The 16,541-nt window shown below is 40.9% G+C and overlaps 2 protein-coding genes and 2 long non-coding RNA genes across 5 annotated transcripts; all 4 read left to right on the top strand.

Moving 5' to 3' along the window:
- Window positions 1-1,592: 1,592 nt before the first annotated feature.
- Window positions 1,593-3,122, top strand: LOC142885848 (uncharacterized). The gene is made up of 4 exons (XR_012926340.1): window positions 1,593-1,786; window positions 1,898-1,942; window positions 2,221-2,328; window positions 3,068-3,122. It is a non-coding gene; the product is annotated as an uncharacterized LOC142885848 (long non-coding RNA).
- A 365-nt stretch (window positions 3,123-3,487) lies between these two features.
- LOC142885849 (uncharacterized) lies at window positions 3,488-4,137 on the top strand. Its single transcript, XR_012926341.1, has 4 exons — window positions 3,488-3,557; window positions 3,650-3,757; window positions 3,874-3,927; window positions 4,029-4,137. It is a non-coding gene; the product is annotated as an uncharacterized LOC142885849 (long non-coding RNA).
- Window positions 4,138-5,492: 1,355 nt separating this feature from the next.
- On the top strand, window positions 5,493-8,939 carry LOC142885850 (collagen alpha-1(II) chain). The gene is made up of 16 exons (XM_076022585.1): window positions 5,493-5,540; window positions 5,624-5,677; window positions 5,795-5,848; window positions 5,986-6,039; window positions 6,130-6,183; window positions 6,305-6,358; window positions 6,433-6,486; window positions 6,562-6,615; window positions 6,760-6,777; window positions 6,929-6,991; window positions 7,118-7,237; window positions 7,331-7,463; window positions 7,592-7,698; window positions 7,855-7,932; window positions 8,001-8,210; window positions 8,342-8,939. The coding sequence occupies exons 10-16, from the start codon at window positions 6,932-6,934 to the stop codon at window positions 8,492-8,494; spliced, it is 861 nt and encodes a 286-aa protein (XP_075878700.1). The 5' UTR covers window positions 5,493-5,540; window positions 5,624-5,677; window positions 5,795-5,848; window positions 5,986-6,039; window positions 6,130-6,183; window positions 6,305-6,358; window positions 6,433-6,486; window positions 6,562-6,615; window positions 6,760-6,777; window positions 6,929-6,931; the 3' UTR covers window positions 8,495-8,939.
- A 1,397-nt stretch (window positions 8,940-10,336) lies between these two features.
- Window positions 10,337-15,980, top strand: soat1 (sterol O-acyltransferase 1). Of its 2 annotated transcripts, none has more exons than XM_076022886.1 (16): window positions 10,337-10,493; window positions 10,934-11,076; window positions 11,971-12,029; window positions 12,195-12,343; window positions 12,447-12,506; window positions 12,628-12,735; window positions 12,822-13,107; window positions 13,250-13,328; window positions 13,413-13,497; window positions 13,585-13,630; window positions 13,710-13,839; window positions 13,924-14,021; window positions 14,124-14,222; window positions 14,349-14,484; window positions 14,586-14,731; window positions 14,821-15,980. In XM_076022886.1, exons 2-16 carry the CDS (start codon window positions 10,935-10,937, stop codon window positions 14,896-14,898), a joined length of 1,701 nt encoding a protein of 566 aa, XP_075879001.1. In that variant the 5' UTR covers window positions 10,337-10,493; window position 10,934; the 3' UTR covers window positions 14,899-15,980. The 2 variants fall into 2 exon arrangements, with proteins under 2 accessions (XP_075879001.1, XP_075879003.1); XM_076022888.1 differs by having other exon boundaries at window positions 10,382-10,544.
- Window positions 15,981-16,541: the final 561 nt, after the last annotated feature.

A 16,541-nucleotide genomic window follows, 5' to 3' on the forward strand; every position in this document is an offset into this window, starting at 1 on the left:
TAGAACCTGACACCAGTAGAAGGAAATATGACACAGTCATATCCAAGATAATAGAACCCACTGTTCCTGTTCAAGGGCCGGAAAGGACAAGCAGGATTTTCTGGCTTTCCAGGTCCTCTGGTGAGTCACAGTGAGTGCAAATTAGATTACTTTTGATGATGATTGTGTTAAACCGGTACCTCTGATGTGGTTCTACTTGCAGGGAGAGATGGGGAAATCTGGAGAGAGAGGACATGAAGGAGAGCCCGGTACTAAGGTTCTTATGTGGCTATCTTTTTTTAATCTGTTTCTATTCATTAATATTTACCTCAGATGCAAAAAAAAACAAACACTTGATTATTTATGTTGTTTATCTTAAACAGTGCACCTACATTAAAAGTAAGGGGGATAAACTGGGGTTGTGAGTTTAAACATATGATATGTATTCATTCTTTACTTGAACACCAACTCTAAATGCCTTTTAATAATTTTGCTTACTAAATTAATATATAATGCAATTTAGTATGTCTCACACTTGCAATAACTCCCATTTGTGTAGGGAATGACTGGAGTCCCAGGAGTGACAGGACCTAAAGGCTCAAAGGTGACTTATACACACCTAAAACATCAAAAGCATTCAATTCAAGTGTAGTAATGAATGATCAAATAATTAAAAAAAAAAAAAAAACAGTCTTAGTTTTAGTTCATGGTCAGATTGTCTTTCAGATTCTATTATTTTCTGCTTGTTTTGCATGACAGGGTTTTCGGGGTCACCCAGGTAAAGGAGGACAGGATGGACCTTCTGGGACTCTGGTGAGCATTGCAACAATTTGTTAAAAAGGAATATGTATGTATGAATGTTTGTAGTAAGGTCACAGCTCACTTGTACTAGTTGCAGCATCCTCAGAGAATTCTCCTAACATTAAGCTGCATCTGCTCGTGACATTATGGTCTAAAGTTAATTAAAGGAAAAAAAAAACTGAGGACGAGAGCTAAATAGCATCTCTCTACCAGGGACGCATTGGGGTAAATGGAATAAATGGGGATACAGGACCGGCAGGGCCAAAGGTAAGTTCAACCCTTGATGATGAAAACTAAACAAATGTGTTTGTCTGCCTATTAAATGAACAGGTGTGTGACTGATAATTTGGTGATAATTTTCCACAGGGTTTCCGGGGGAAGACGGGAGCTTCTGGCCTCCAGGGACCAGTGGGGAAAAGTGTGAGTGTCTCTCAGATTTTTAAACATTAGGCAAAATATTCAAAATTATTCCAGTGTCCTCCTAAATAAAAAAAAAATACATTTTAAGTGCAGTGTATGCAACCCGTAAACTTCTTTATTAAGTTACAAGTCAGAATATACGGTATTATTGTCCTTGAAAGATTTTCTCAGTGGTATGGTTGAGTAGTTGACGTCTATGTGTGTATTAATCAACAGGGTAAAACAGGCAGCAGAGGAATCAAAGGTGAACCAGGAAAGTCAGGAAAAAGGGTGAGATCTTCATTTGGAGTCACAGTGCATCTTCTTCCGTGTGAAGCCGTTTCATTTCCTGAACCCGTCTATGATGACGTTGAAGATAAGGCATTTATTGGCTCCTGCAGGGGATTCAGGGCATAGATGGCCCCGTGGGACTTCCAGGAAGCGATGGCCTGAAGGTAATTGGATTGGATTTGTGTCAATACATTTGTCTGTTGGACAAATGAGCGGGTTTGTTGACTCAAACACCATGCATCGTGCCACGCTATGTTTGGTTCTCATAAAGGGAAAGAGAGGCGAGGAGGGTCCACCAGGAAAACAAGGCAGCCCTGTGAGTGACTCATGTTACATACATTGATAACGGTGACGGTGATAAAATACATTGACGATGAAACTCCATACCAAAGTAGTTAAAGTGAACCAAAGGTTTGCTGTCTTCCAGGGTGAGATGGGAATGACTGGACCAAAGGGATACAGAGGACCTCCTGTAAGATGACTTAAACCACCCATCCTTACCATACATGCATCCGCAGCTTTAACATCTCATCAAATCACATCTGTATACAGGGTCTTCTTTATGCTAATTGTAATATCTGTCCATCCCACATTCACACCAAACTCATTGTTCATGTCATTTTGGCCACAGACTTGTCCTTGTTCCCCTTTCTTCTCCAAAAGAAGACTAGGTTTGAAGAAGCAGTAAAGCTCATGAAGTTGCAACTGAAAGACAAAATATAGATATGAAAAGTCTTTTTTTTCATCTAGGGTATTCAAGGTAACATTGGATCCTGGGGTGAACTTGGACCCCGTGGGGTCCCCGGTGACCTGGGACCAAATGGTCCAGCTGGCCCCCTCGGTGCTCCAGGTTACCCAGTACGTTCATTTAAAGTCTTTTTTGGAAAATACAGTGTTCACATCTCGAAAAACTGGCTTGGCAGAATTAGTGGCATGAAAGTAGTAAATACACTGACGCCTTTATTTTATAAAAACATTCCATAAACTCCCACAATACCATGTCAGTCAAAATAAAAGATGACAACAAACAACAAAAGCAATAATTTGACCCTAAAATATATTGGATTTTATTTTTCTTGTTACCTTTTCTATCTTTTTTGTTCTTGATCTGCTTAAGCTGCTTCAGCACTGACCGAGACCTTTTCTACACAAATGAATACACAACAGGCTTTTATAGCAAACTTTGGCTCAACTTTGACTCGAATTCTTAAACAATCTGTGACTTTCTCATTTTTTGGAATGCAGATTGCTCTTTACTTTCATTCATCATCATAAGACTCATACGTTGTGAGGGTGACTATTATCTTTAACATAATACTTGTCTTTGCTCAGAAACAAGCATGTGCTGATAGCAAATTATGTGTTGTGGTTATGCTTCTCAACAGATTCACTTCAACTGACTTTTATTTAACAGGATTAGAACAAAAACCTGTTAGAAAATACTCTTATTGAAATGCCTTATGCTACATTGGGACAAAATAAAAATCAAAACCTTTGTGCATTTGACCAAATTGACTGAAATGTGACACTTAGGAAGCTCACAAAGATGTTTAAGCTACTAGATCAAATGTATTTTGGTCATTGTCTTGTCCCACAGGGAACAGTTGGACAACAGGGACCAGCCGGAAATGTTGGTGTCAAAGGAGATAAGGTGGAACCCAAAATGTCCAGTATCCAAGACGCAACATACTAATTGAGGTCATCAGTCACTCAGTTGTCAGTTATTTTTATTCTGATTTTTTCTTTTGATGTAAATTTTCAGGGGTCCAGAGGAGCTCAAGGGCAGGAGGGACTCACTGGTCTCGATGGTGAGGAGGTAGATTGATTGACTGACTGTGATTATCAGATTGCCTGCTAAACTGACTTTGGCATAATGCAAGTTTGATTGTGCTAGAGATGCAATTTAAGATTTGAGCTGCATTATAAAGAGGAATGAATATCTTCTCTGGTGAAGAGTTAACACAACTTGAGAACAGATCTTTTTTCTTTACTCAAGTAATTAATGATAATTAATCTAGTTGTTCTGCATTCAGGGTCCAGCTGGACTGAGGGGACTTGAAGGCCCAGCAAGCCAAAGAGGCTCATCTGTGAGTACTTGTTCTTAAAAGGCAGTAGATGTACACATAGCCCATTCTCATGTGCAGTAGTGCATTATATAGATGTGTCACTGTCCTTACAGGGTGAAAAGGGGAACAGTGGACCACCTGGACAGAAAGGGCCCAAGGGAAGTGAAGGCAACCAGGGCAACCGAGGTCAACGTGGAGGAAAAGGGCCACCAGGGAAGCAGGTGATTACTTTTTTTCATAGTTTAGTTTCCAAATGACCCCTTGTCACCTGTGTTGGTGCTGATAATGTTTTCGCAAAGCACCTAGTCTTAAAATCGCAATTAACCATATGGTGCAGGGACACAGAGGCGCAGTGGGCGGCAGAGGAATACCAGGGGTTGCAGGACAGAAGGTCTGTCAGCGGAAGAAGCAATTTCAGGCTATAAACTATATGTGTAAATCCAAATCCGCAAGGTGAATGTATATAAACCCTGCTGGCAATACTTTTCACAGGGTGAACCAGGTGCTCGTGGTCCACCAGGTCCATCTAGACTGTTTGGACTCGGTGGCAACAAAGGAATTGAAGGGGCCAAAGGTCAGAAGGGACTCCTTGGACAGACAGTAAGTTAAACAGTCTTTTTTTTATATAGTAATGTTCATGGTGTCTCATAGTCACCATTGATGCCAATTTGATATCATTTGCTTTTCACAATAACTTTTTTTTACATTTCAGGGCGCTCCTGGCAGTATCGGTCCTCCTGGACAAATAGGACCAGCAACACCAGTATGCATTACAAAATCTTGTACAGTTATAAGCATTCATTTAGAAAAGAAAATAAGTTGTCTCTATTTTTGTAGGGCTTGCCAGGCAAGAGAGGTGTGAAGGGCAAAACAGGGACACCTGGAGCAAAGGTTTTGTTTACTTTTTATTGATTCTGATATCATGAAACTTTATGGCCTCGTTTTGATACAATGAATGATGCTTCTGTTTGTTGGTGTAACTCAGGGGAGTGAGAGTCAGAAGGGAGCGACCGGTCTTCCCGGAATCAGAGGAAACATGGTCAGAATTCATATTACGCTGCACCCTGTGGACATCATTTACTTGATCGACCATACTAAGTACTGCGTGTTAAATAAAACCACAGCAACGCAGTCATCTGAGTTCATCCCTTTGTCCCTATCCAGGGTGTGACGGGCAGAAAGGGTGAGAAGGGAGAGCCCAGGGATAGAGGCACCAGGGTAAGATACTCACAATGTGTTCATGGAAAAGGCTATAATTCACTATTTCACACTGTTCTGAAGGTGCCAGCTTTAAGGTTTGTTGAGATCATATTCAGCTTAAATTAAAACATTTGTTTTACAGGGGACTGTGGGAGAGATTGGATTCATCGGCCCCCCAGGGAATAAAGGTCAAGCTGGACCTGCTGGCCCTCCTGGTCTTCCTGGACTTAAAGGAATTGAGGGCTCCAAGGTTGGATAAGCGCATCAAATGATAAAAATGTGAAAGAGTTTATTGTAGAGTCATCATAATGAAGATAACATTTTTTATTAAGGGAGAAGGCAACCAGTCTGGAAGAAAGGGAAATAAAGGATCTCCTGGACACCCTGTAAGGTTTATAACAATACGGAATTCAAATATTGCTTTGGATATACCATCTAATTTGTTAAGCAAAGTGAAAGGCTCTGTGAAATAGAAAACCTGACACGTCGAGCTAAAACTAGAGCGCTTGCAGCACCAAATGTCACCAAAGTGTCACAATAAGTGTCTGATGTCAAATGCTCATTAGGTTGTTCATTTGTTTTGCAGGGAGCCAAAGGCCCAACAGGCAAACCAGGGCCTGTTGGACAACGTGGTAAACCTGCAAGTATCACACTTTAAGACATGTCTCTTCAATACAAAAAACCTGTAAATCACTACATTAATTCAACAGTTGAAATAACAACTGTTTTGTCTTGTTAACTTTGTCTCAGGGCCTGAGCGGCTCAGACGGCTTGCTGGGGGTTGAGGGAAATGAAGGCGATCCTGTAAGATAAATTCAACAACCTATGTTTTAATCAGTTTCTAAACAATTAAGCTGAATTAAAAGCCTTCACTGCTCCTCCTGAAGGGTGACACTGGCCACCGCGGAGCTCCTGGAAAACCAGGCCGGCCTGGCAGACTGGTGAGCTCACAGACACGCAATTGCAACCACACAAGATAAAACCAGTCAAACGTACAATTATTTCTACCCTGAAATTGCTTCGTGATCGGTAGGAAAATTCAATTTGTGTTGTATCAGGGAAAAGCTGGACCTGCTGGAATCAGGGGAAATGCAGGGACACCAGGCCTGAAGGTACTTCAATTAAACCAGAAATATAACTCACAATTAAAATAAAAGTATATTCACTGTCATTATATAAATAGAATTGTTATTATGCATTGAGTGAACAAATATGTTATTTCTCTTGTCAATGTCCTGTCTTCACTCAGGGTGAGACGGGACTGACAGGAAAACAAGGACCTCCCGGACCAGTGGGTCCAAGGGTAAACAAGTCCATTCAGCTGCCTCATAAACCACATCAGTCCAACTCGCCATAACTCTTCCAGTAAATGTTGCCACCGTTCCCAACACAGGGTGTTCCAGGACTGAGAGGAGAGCAGAGTCAGGCTGGAAGAGCTGGTCTGAAGGTAAAAGTTAAACTTACAGCAGTTCACAACCTCCCTCCCTCATACCTTGAATTTGTGACAGTTTCTAGATCTCAGTAAAAGTTCTGAACCCTGCGCCATTAACACCTTTACTTCCCTGCAGGGTCTCCCAGGTGACCCAGGTGTACTGGGACCAGTCGGCCCACCTGGACTAAAGGTAACATGATGTTTTGTTAATATTTTGCATCAAGTTTTAATAATTTGCAAGCTCAACAAATTTTTCCACCGCAGGGAAATCCTGGTTTAGAGGGACTGAAAGGTCTAAAGGGTCATCACGGAAAGCATGTGGGTTTCATTTCCCTTTTCAACTCTAGTTTTGTTTTTACCAGGCAGGTATTAATAACGGACTGGTTTTTGCAGGGTGAACCTGGTTCTCGTGGTTCCCTGGGACAAAAAGGCTTACATGGACCTACTGTATGAAAACTTTTGATCCTTAAATTTATTTAATAATGACATAAAGTATATTTTAAATGTCAAAAATATGTACTAAACATTATAGCGAACAAACAGATTTTTTTTCTCACAAATTGAGTCATTTCTGTTGTTGTTTTGTCACAGGGAAAACCTGGAAAGAAGGTATATTTTCGCAATTTTTAACATTTATGACACATAGGTGCTTTTGGCTTAATATAAATGTCTGTGTTAACATAATTTCTTATATATTTCTTATATCAATACTATTTAATCTCTTCAGTTGACTCTGATCTACATTTGTTTTCTCTGACAGGGAATGAAAGGTCTTCAAGGTGACAGAGGAGACAAAGGAGTGAAGGGTAGACGAGGACCTCCTGTAAGAAAAAAATCAATTTTTAAGGCTGATAAACACATTCAAAATGAAAATGCTATACTGTTGACTGTACATTTAAGTAAATACGCCAAGAGGTTTGTTGTTGAACTTAGATGCTTCATGTCACAGGGAAAACCAGGTGCTGTCGGCCATCGCAGCACCACACAAAGACAGCAATCTGGACCAAAACCAGGTCCGAGAAGTGAACCAACACGTACAAAGAGACCTCGTACTGAAAGACAAGATGATGTTGGTGAAAGCTTTCACTTTTTTCATTGTGTTTTCTTTTTATTAGTCCTTTATCTGTGCTCACGTGATAATGAAAGATGAATTCCTTGGTAGGGGCGCCGACACGTGTCCAAGAGGTGGTCTGGAGACGAGGCTGATGGACTCTTAAATTGGCCCCAAGGGACCAAAGACGACCCTGCCACCACCTGCTACGAGCTGGGACTCATGCACTCACATCTGAAGGATGGTGAGTGTGGCTCAGTGGCTCAGTGCCATTAAGCAACATAAACATGCATCTTTAATATAATAATAATAAGAATAATAAGAATAATAAGAATAAGAATAAGAATAATAATGCTTGTTCCAACTTTCCAGGTTACTTTTACATTGATCCCAACCAAGGCTGCCCCTGTGATGCTGTAAAGGTCTATTGTAACTTCACAGCAGGAGGATCAACCTGCATAGACCCTGTTTACTCTCAGGTACATTTACTTTTATCATTCAGGACATTAAGAGAGCATTAGGTAGCATAACAACATTAAAGAAATCATCAAATAGCTTTTATTCTGACTTTGACCACTCAGTCAAATTAACTAAACAAACAGTTTAAAACCACTGGTCATTTTGCTTTTCCTCAGATTCAAATAAGTTGGAGGCCAAAAGACAAGTCCAACCTTTCTGTCCATTGGTTTAGTCAGCAGCGTGCTGGAAAGAAGGTAGGCTGGTACCAAAGGGCATGAGCAATTTCCTTCGTATTAATAATGAAACACTCTCTGTCTGACAGCTGGAGTATTCTGGCGTGGATGTTGTCCAACTGAGGTTCATGCAGTTTCACAGCCTCACGTCTTTCCAGCACATGACTATCAGATGTACCTCAAGCCAAGCACGTCTCCTTGGCACAGTGAATTCAATCAAAGGGTCGATTCACCTCCTGGGCGACTCAGGGAACGAAATAGGCTCCCGTCTCACCACAGTTGTCAGTGGGGATGGTGAGGTAAGGCTCTCTGAACTCTGCAACTATTTTGGCTTGAAAGTACTGTGCCTAATCACAGACTTAGAGATAAACATTGAACTCATTGCGCGCACATTGCCAAGGCATACATGTTCTGTCTGAATATTTTCCAGATAGTGGTGGTTGTGAAAGCTCAAGGGAATGTCGAGCAACATCAACAGGATAAAGAACTGCTTCCTGTCAGAGACTTTGGAGTGGACACAAGATCACTATCTGCCCTCGAGTCAGAGTTTACCGTCGATATAGGACCCATTTGCTTCTTGTGACACACTCAGTGTGTGTGTGTGTGTGTGTGTGCTTGCGTGTGCTTGCGTGTGCGTGTGTTTTATGTGTCAGTGTCTCTGTTATGTTGTAGAAAGGTTTGGTTTCTTTTGATTTGTAGTACAGTAGTCAAGCCATATTTATTGAAGATAAGGAATATTCAAAATGTAAATAGAATATATATTATTTCCAATAATTATTATGTGACATAATCTGTGGCACAAAATGTATGTTTTAAAAATGTCCTTGCATTATAACTCTTTGATTCGTCATTCCTCAAGGAATTGTGTACAGTTATTTTAAAACAACTGGAACAAACTTGAAACTAAACAAATACGGTTTTGTTTTTATTATCTTAACAGTGTGCAAAATACAGACAGCTAAATGTTTCAGATCGTTATGTTTGTAGAGTTAATTAAATAGCATTGCTACAACAAGCGTGCCAACACTATTTCTTGTCATGAGTTTCTCTGCCAGTAGAGGGAGTGAAGTTCCTGAATGCGTGCTAAATCACACTATTAACAATTTGGTCATGAGTGTTGTGTCGTGACCACTACTCCGCTGTTACATTATTCCAAGATTTTTAGTGAATGGGTTATTCTGTTTATGCATTCCATTTCAATTACCTTGCTCAAATCATGCGACTGGATCAAATTATGATAAAAAAAAAAAAAAAATTAAAAAATTTAAAAAAGTGGTAAAATAAAAAAAACAACAATTTGTGAGCGTAAGTGTAACTCTAATTAAACCTTCTAAATATGGTAGTATGATAAAAAAAAAAAATAATAATAATAATAATAATAATAATAATAATAATAATAATAATAATAAAATGCAACTTAGGTGACAACTGTATTTATGGCCGCTATAAATCTGTCAATGACAATGGTATCCACAGAAACAGGCCAGCTGTGTCTGTCTACACATGTTTATGCTTTTTAGTTCAATGTTTCCGACGTCCTGTGCACATAACTCTTTTTTAAAACAGAGTATTTCAACAATTTTACAATTAGATTGTACAATACGGGAGAATATGTTCGACTTCTATTAGGACCTGTTTATGAGAAAAATATAAACTGCAAAAAGTCATGTAGATAATACTAACAGTATTACTCAGGGGTGGAATTTACTTCGTCTTACAGAGTTAATGTTTTAAGTATACTGTATACACTTTTCTTTTAACTGTTTCACAATACATTAATGTATCTATGCACTAAAATACACTCTTTATATATCAACGGTTCAATAAAAGAGGGTAATTTTCTTTTTGTTGGATTTAGGCTATAAACTGCGCTGAACGTTTTTTTTTTTTTTTTAATGATATTCCATCATATATATTTTCGAACTGATAGAATCCAGAAAACACATGCAATACCTCAATTGAACTCAAATGAGGGCACATGTTACGCTAAGGGTCCATCAAACCAACATTCAATTTCTCATTTGACGCAGTCACACAGGACGGTTTCATGGAAGGTTTCCTCGATGAACCCCATTAGGAAGAAGTGGTTTACCTTAAATTAGAGCGTGTATATCAAGCCTCGAGACGTTGACTTGATTAAAAATTTCACATTATAAATACTTTTTTAAAAAAAAAAGAAAGAAAGAAAGAAAGGGGGGGGGTCTTAGCAACGGATCCCAACAAAAATAATAACCAGCACTTCCTGCCAGAAACACTTCAGCCGGTGTCTGGTGGCCTACATTGGATGCTACGTCAAATTACCTTAGTTTGCATAATTCAACAAACTGAGGACACTTTGAGAACGAACCGTGGCGTTCATGAGACCGACGACGGCGGCGGCCAACGCTTGAGTGACGTCGAAAGGAGGAGAGACTTTTGGACCAATCAGCGTCCGCCGCCGTGATCATCGCCTCCTCCTGTGTTTATGTGGGAAGAATGGGGAAGGTGCGCTGCACCTCGGTGTTGTGACAGAGGCAGCAGTCGCGCACGGGAAAGAGCGATCTCAGTCGGAAGAAGCAGAGGACCCCTGTTGCTTGCTCGACGTGAGTTCCTCCTCCGGGAAGTTGAGGCGCAGCGTGAGCGAACTTCCGTCGGTTAGCGTTTTTGCCCGCTAACGCCAACAAGTGGGCTAATTTGATTGATAGCGAGTCGTTAAGTCGGTGCTAGCGGGTGAGTGTTTTTGTGTGTGAATTCCGTGTTTTGTTTTAGCCTTTGCATCGACCTGCGCCTGCCCTCGCCGACTCCTAATATCAGCTCACCAACCTGCCTGCCTGCCTGCCTGTCTATCTGTCTGTCTGTCTCCGCACGCCGTGTGCATGTGTGTCATGTGAGACTTGATTTGATTCTTGTCCGACTCCGCCAATCACGCATTGGTAGCATTCCTATACACGATTGCGTGTTTTACGTGCGTCCGTCAGGGCGACATGACAACTTTTGGCATTTCTTTAAATTCACGTTTGTTTGTTTGTTTGTTTGTTTTCAGGATGGAAAGGGACGAGTGCCTCCTTCGTTCTCGTAAGGTGCCCAGAATTCCAGCCTTCTCCGACCTGGACAGCTCGGTGGATGGGGAGAGCAACCACGAGGGGCATCCACAGGGCAACGGTGACAGCCACATTACCAGCAACGGTGAGGAAAACCTCGACTCGACTTCCCTGACTGTTTGGGAGGCTCAAAGAAAGGACATTGACCTCTAAGCAACAAGGGATGTTTGAAGAGCAGAGCGCAATGTTGACTCAACCGCTTCCTCCCTTGTTTTCACAGTATCATGCATGCATTAGTCATTGCAGTAATGCAGAGGTCATGATGGGGGTTTGATGGGTTCCTCTGCACAGAGAGTGTGGTTAAAGAGTGCTGGGGATGACTGAGTGTCAGCTCATGCGTAGGCTCATCAGTCTCGTCACTAGTTTTGCTGGCAGAGTTCAGTGATGACCGGTGTGACGTGGTCATGACGAAGAAAACTGTAAAGTAGAAGTCTGACATCTGTCATCTCTGGGTAAATCTAGAGTTAAAAATAGAAATCGGCGCTACATGTTCTAGTTTTTGTGAGAAATTTGAAACAGGGAAAATTGAAATCGAAACTAAGTTCTGTTCAAAATAGTGTACTTTATTGGTTTTAATGCCTGTGTATCTATTTCTCATAAGGTTGGAGAGCCGCTCTACCTGAGTCCTGACACTGATCTTCATTATAAACTATGCAAACTTGTTTGTCGTCAGACAGCCGGTGAACCAAACTTTTGCAACCATCGCCACAATTTTCTCAGCTCACAATCAAAGGCGTTTCATCCTTCAAATCCGACTGTCTCGTGTTTCAAAATAGATGTAACCACACTTTGCAAGCAGAAGTTGGCAACACGTGAACTGTATCACGTACAGTATTCCAACAGTAGCCAACGGTTCTCTGCTGTCTCGGTGTGTCCAAACCGATGGGTTTCGTAACGACCCTGGCGGATTTCCCAATCGCACGTCAACGGCTCTCTAGTGGTCATGTGCTATAAAGGGTGTTTGTCTTTGCAATTTCAGGAAAGATTGAGGTGGAACACGTGATCAGCAAAAAGCTGCAGCTGAAAAGGAAAGCAGAGGTTTGTGAACTAGGAGTTCATTCAGGAAATCGCCTAGCTGTGTTTGATTTTGGGTGTCTGACAATGATATTTAATATAAAGAACGCATAGGGGATTTTTTTTTCTGAAAAAAAAATTAAAAATGTCTAGACTGTGAACACAAACTCTTTATCCCCTCTTATTCAGTACTTTAAGAATGACCTGATGCGTCAGCTCGACAGTCAGGTCAATGACTTCATGGACAGTCTCATCGAGGAGTCGGCCAGCCTGGAGCCTGCGCCTCTACCTGCCGTCTTCTCACCTGTGATGTCTGACAAGGAGAAAAATAAACTCAGGTGCTGCCACTAAACAGGTTTCAGATGCACAAAGGGTTTCAGCCTTTATTGATAGAATGCATTTGTATTTTTCTTGCCGTGATGTTACTCTTTTCATTTTAAGGCATTTCCGGCCCCCTCATGGCCAAGGCAAGCTCTTTGTCAGCCGAAGGTCCCTACTAGAGTGAGTAATTGCAGCAAAAGGTTTGACCTAAATACTGCGGTGCATCAATGTTTTTTTGAACAACGTTTTTACCAGAATCTGAGTCTGATCATCTGCTCCCTCTTGTGCTTTTGTTCTGCAGTGAGCTGTTCGAGGTTAACCACATTCGGACCATCTACCACATGTTCATCGCTGTGCTCATTTTGTTCATCCTCAGTACGCTGGTGGTGGATTTCATTGATGAAGGCAGGTAATGTGGACAACTGCCATTTCAAATGCATGATGCTTATCGACCAAACTTGCTCTTGCACTCACACTTTGCCTCCCTCGGCTTAGATTGGTGCTGGATTTCAACCTGCTGGTCTACGCATTTGGAAAGATCCCTCTGGTGGTGTGCACGTGGATCTGCATGTTTCTGTCTGCGCTGCTGGTTCCCTTCACCCTTTTCCACCTGTGGTCCCATAGCCAGTCAGGGAGTCACGGCTACCCCAGGATGTACAGCCTGCTGTTTGCCTCTCTGTACCTGCTCTACCAGGGTCTGGGCCTGGGATTCCTGCCTATGTATGTGGTGGTGACCAACAGTTTGCCACCTGCTTCCTGCTTCATTGTCATTCTGGAGCAGGTAAGAGGTGATGGGGCAAGACTGCTGCAAGATTGCTTCGAGTGCCTTTTTTTAAATTATTTTACGTTACATAAAGTTCTCTAATATCACTGTGCGGAAGACGCTTTAACAGCTAATGATTTTCGAATTTTTTGGATCTCAGGTGCGTCTGATGATGAAAGCTCATTCCTTTGTCAGGGAGAATGCACCAAGAGTTATGAGTTGGGCTAAAGACAAAACCAGTATGTAATTTTAATGACCTTGATTCTCTTTTCCCCTTTGCATGTAGTTCCTGTGTTGACTAAATGTCACATCTGTCACCACAGGTTCCGGCCCAGTGGTCCCTCAAGTCTCTCAGTATCTCTACTTTCTGTTTGCACCCACTCTCATCTACAGAGACAAATACCCTAGGTAAGCAAAACTGTCTTGCAGAATTTTTTGATCCTCCATTGTGGCTCATGTGATTGCTGTAACCATGTCCTCTTTCCCTTAATGCAGAAATCCAGTGATCAGATGGGGCTACGTGGCCACCAAGTTGCTTCAGGTATAAATCGCTCCTTGTTATAATTGAACACTGTAGGCGCATGAAATTTATTCCAGTTTCCTTCCCTCCCACCTGGCAGGTTCTCGGCAGTCTGTTTTACGCCTATTACGTGTTTGTGCGGCTGTGCATCCCGCAGTTCCACAGCATCAGTCTGCAGCTCTTTGACCTGAGGGCCATGGTCCTATGTGTCTTTAACTCCATCTTGCCAGGTAAGATTTCCCATCCATGTCTTCAAAAAAAAATGCTGCCTCTCATTTTCAAACTGGACTTGCCCTAAAACTGGACTTTTGCAGGGGTCCTGGTTCTCTTCCTGGCTTTCTTTGCCTTCCTCCACTGCTGGCTGAACGCTTTTGCTGAGATGCTCCGCTTTGCCGACAGGATGTTTTACAAGGTGATTCCACTCTTATCCTCTGTACAGCTATTTCTAACATGGATTTTCCTATTTTGTATATTTTTGTAATCAACCCAATTTCTTCTTACTCAACCACAAAAGGATTGGTGGAATTCAACCTCTTTTGCCAATTACTATCGCACTTGGAATGTCGTAGTCCACGACTGGCTGTACTATTACGTGTATCGGGACTTCCTGTGGGTGAGTGATTGTGCAATTATGTGTTTTTTTTTTACCTTTGTATGATTAAAAAAAATACAAAATATTAGAAACTACAATTGTATAGTGTGTTATGTTCTAGTGTTCTCTCTGCTTTTGTTGTTTCAGATGTCTAATAAGCGTTTCCGAGCAGCGGCCATGCTCCTTGTGTTCACAGTGTCCGCTGTGGTCCATGAGTACATTCTCGCTGTCTGTTTTGGCTTCTTTTATCCAGTGCTCTTCTGCCTCTTCATGTGCTTTGGAAGTAAGCACTCTGTGTTCAGTAGCAGTGTAGAAAATCACTTTAATCCACTGATTGTTACAATCCTGCTTAAGTCCCCATCTTCATATTTTGATCCTCTGCAGTGATGTTCAACTTCATTCTACATGACCAAAGGAAAGGACCAATTTGGAACATCATCATGTGGACATCCCTCTTCTTGGGTCAGGGTGTTATTATCTGTCTTTACTCGCAGGAGTGGTATGCCCAGCGTTATTGTCCCCTTAAAGAGGTAGCCTTGACAATTTAAGTATATTGATATCTGTCCTGTAAATTGGCTATTTAAGCACATTATGATAACGGTGATTGATTTCTCCTTAGCCATCTTTTCTTGAGTTGGTGAGGCCTCGCTCCTGGAGCTGCCAGAGAGGCCCATCGTTGGACTCGGAGAGGCTGTGATCTTCGCCAGGATCACCTCTGATCACTTCACGTTGTGAATGCCTTTTTGTTGGCCAATCCCTCTGGCCCGCCACATTTGTTTTATTTAATTGCTATGAGGTTGGAACTGATGAAGTATGATTTGTTCTGACAGCAGAGTTAAAGTGAAGCCTTACAGATCTGTTTTATTATTTACAAAAAAAAATATTGTTCACGTGTTGAGCAAACCTTTTTGTGAACTACTTATTTTCAAATCTATTGTAATTATGTTTGCCTTGATCAACTGTGAAACCACTCCTAGTGTCAATATGGTGCCAATTAAGATATGGCAGCTGAACTGAAATGCCACACAGTGCAAACATTGTTGATGTATGCAGTAATAGTTCATATTTAACAAAGATTATAAGCACTGCTCTAATACAAATATTCTATTTGTTTGAAAAAACTTGCTGCCAATAAGATTTATTTTGAAAAGTGTACGTCGCTTGAAATTTTGTAAAATCTCAAAAGAAAATATGGCCTCTAAAAGTTACAAACTAAGGGTCACAGATAATGGAACATAAATTTCATATATTTTCTGACTGCTGTATTTCTTGTTGATATTTTTAAATTTTTAGCTGAGCAGTAAACAGACTTACAAAAGAAGGTATTTCATGCAAACCTAATTTATGTTTAATTTTTGTTTATGTGAAGGTAAAATCACTGCAAATTGCCTTTTAGTCATGCAGCTGGCTGCTTGAATGTTAGAAACTACAGATGGCTAATTAGCGCAAAGGGCTACAATTAGCTTTGATAGAAATAAGGTTCATTCATACAAATGATGTTTTGTCAAAATACACCATTTGCAATACAGTGAACTGATGTCAAACAACTGAAGTAATGAACCAATTTGCTTTTACTTCTTGTGGTCTTGAACCAATGTGTTTACACATTTGTATTTTGTGGAAATCACAGCGTAATTGCACAAGCACTGATGCCTGTTTTGGCGTCTCAATGCAGGGACATGTGAATGAAATGAACGATATAGTGATAACCAGCAACTCTGCACTTCCATGTATGTCCACGAGGTGGCACTGTATTAAAAGCTTTCATTGTTGACCCTGCTTATGCACATGAACTGAGATTTATTATGACAATTTTTGAATTAGCTCAACCCAGAACCATTTAAAGACGCAGTATTAAAACATATATATATTCCTTACGATAGATGGCGATCTGTCGTTCGTTTTCTTTCTTTTTTGTGTTTTTTTTTTGTTTTGTGAGGGTTCAATGACACGTGACAATCTAATAAATTGCGCTTTCTCGTGTAAATGTACATCTGTGCTGTCAGACATTAACGTATTCGACGTTGATTACGAGCTAAAATGTACTGAACTCTAATTATGCACATCAATACAGTTAGTTAATGTAATGGGGCCGTAAAACCCAGGGTCGCTCACAAACAGACAATACAAAAATATATATAGATTAAGCCTAAAGAGATAATTTTAGGTGCAATAAATAATTGCCTTAACAAAAGTACACTTAGTTCTTGTAGAGAATAAGATAAATCCTTCTGTGAAGTGATTGGATTTTTAGTTGAGAGGAACTAAGTCTCAAACCACCAAGTTTAATACTGCTTATTATTTAGTTCACGTCCGTGTTTTAATTGCCAAAAACAAATG

The sequence above is a fragment of the Nelusetta ayraudi genome, unplaced genomic scaffold (genome assembly GCF_046127955.1).
Source record: "Nelusetta ayraudi isolate G7.1 ecotype Tasmania unplaced genomic scaffold, CSIRO-AGI_Nayr_v1 ptg000013l, whole genome shotgun sequence".
NCBI classification, from domain to species: domain Eukaryota; kingdom Metazoa; phylum Chordata; class Actinopteri; order Tetraodontiformes; family Monacanthidae; genus Nelusetta; species Nelusetta ayraudi.

Coding starts and splice junctions, on each gene's coding strand:
- LOC142885850 (XM_076022585.1), top strand. CDS start 6,932: ATGAAAGGTCTTCAAGGTGACAGAGGAGACAAAGGAGTGAAGGGTAGA. Junction 7,699..7,854: donor TAGACCCTGTTTACTCTCAG/GTACATTTACTT, acceptor GCTTTTCCTCAG/ATTCAAATAAGTTGGAGGCC. Junction 7,933..8,000: donor AGCAGCGTGCTGGAAAGAAG/GTAGGCTGGTAC, acceptor TCTGTCTGACAG/CTGGAGTATTCTGGCGTGGA.
- soat1 (XM_076022886.1), top strand. CDS start 10,935: ATGGAAAGGGACGAGTGCCTCCTTCGTTCTCGTAAGGTGCCCAGAATT. Junction 11,077..11,970: donor CAGCCACATTACCAGCAACG/GTGAGGAAAACC, acceptor TTGCAATTTCAG/GAAAGATTGAGGTGGAACAC. Junction 13,631..13,709: donor TGGCCACCAAGTTGCTTCAG/GTATAAATCGCT, acceptor CCCACCTGGCAG/GTTCTCGGCAGTCTGTTTTA.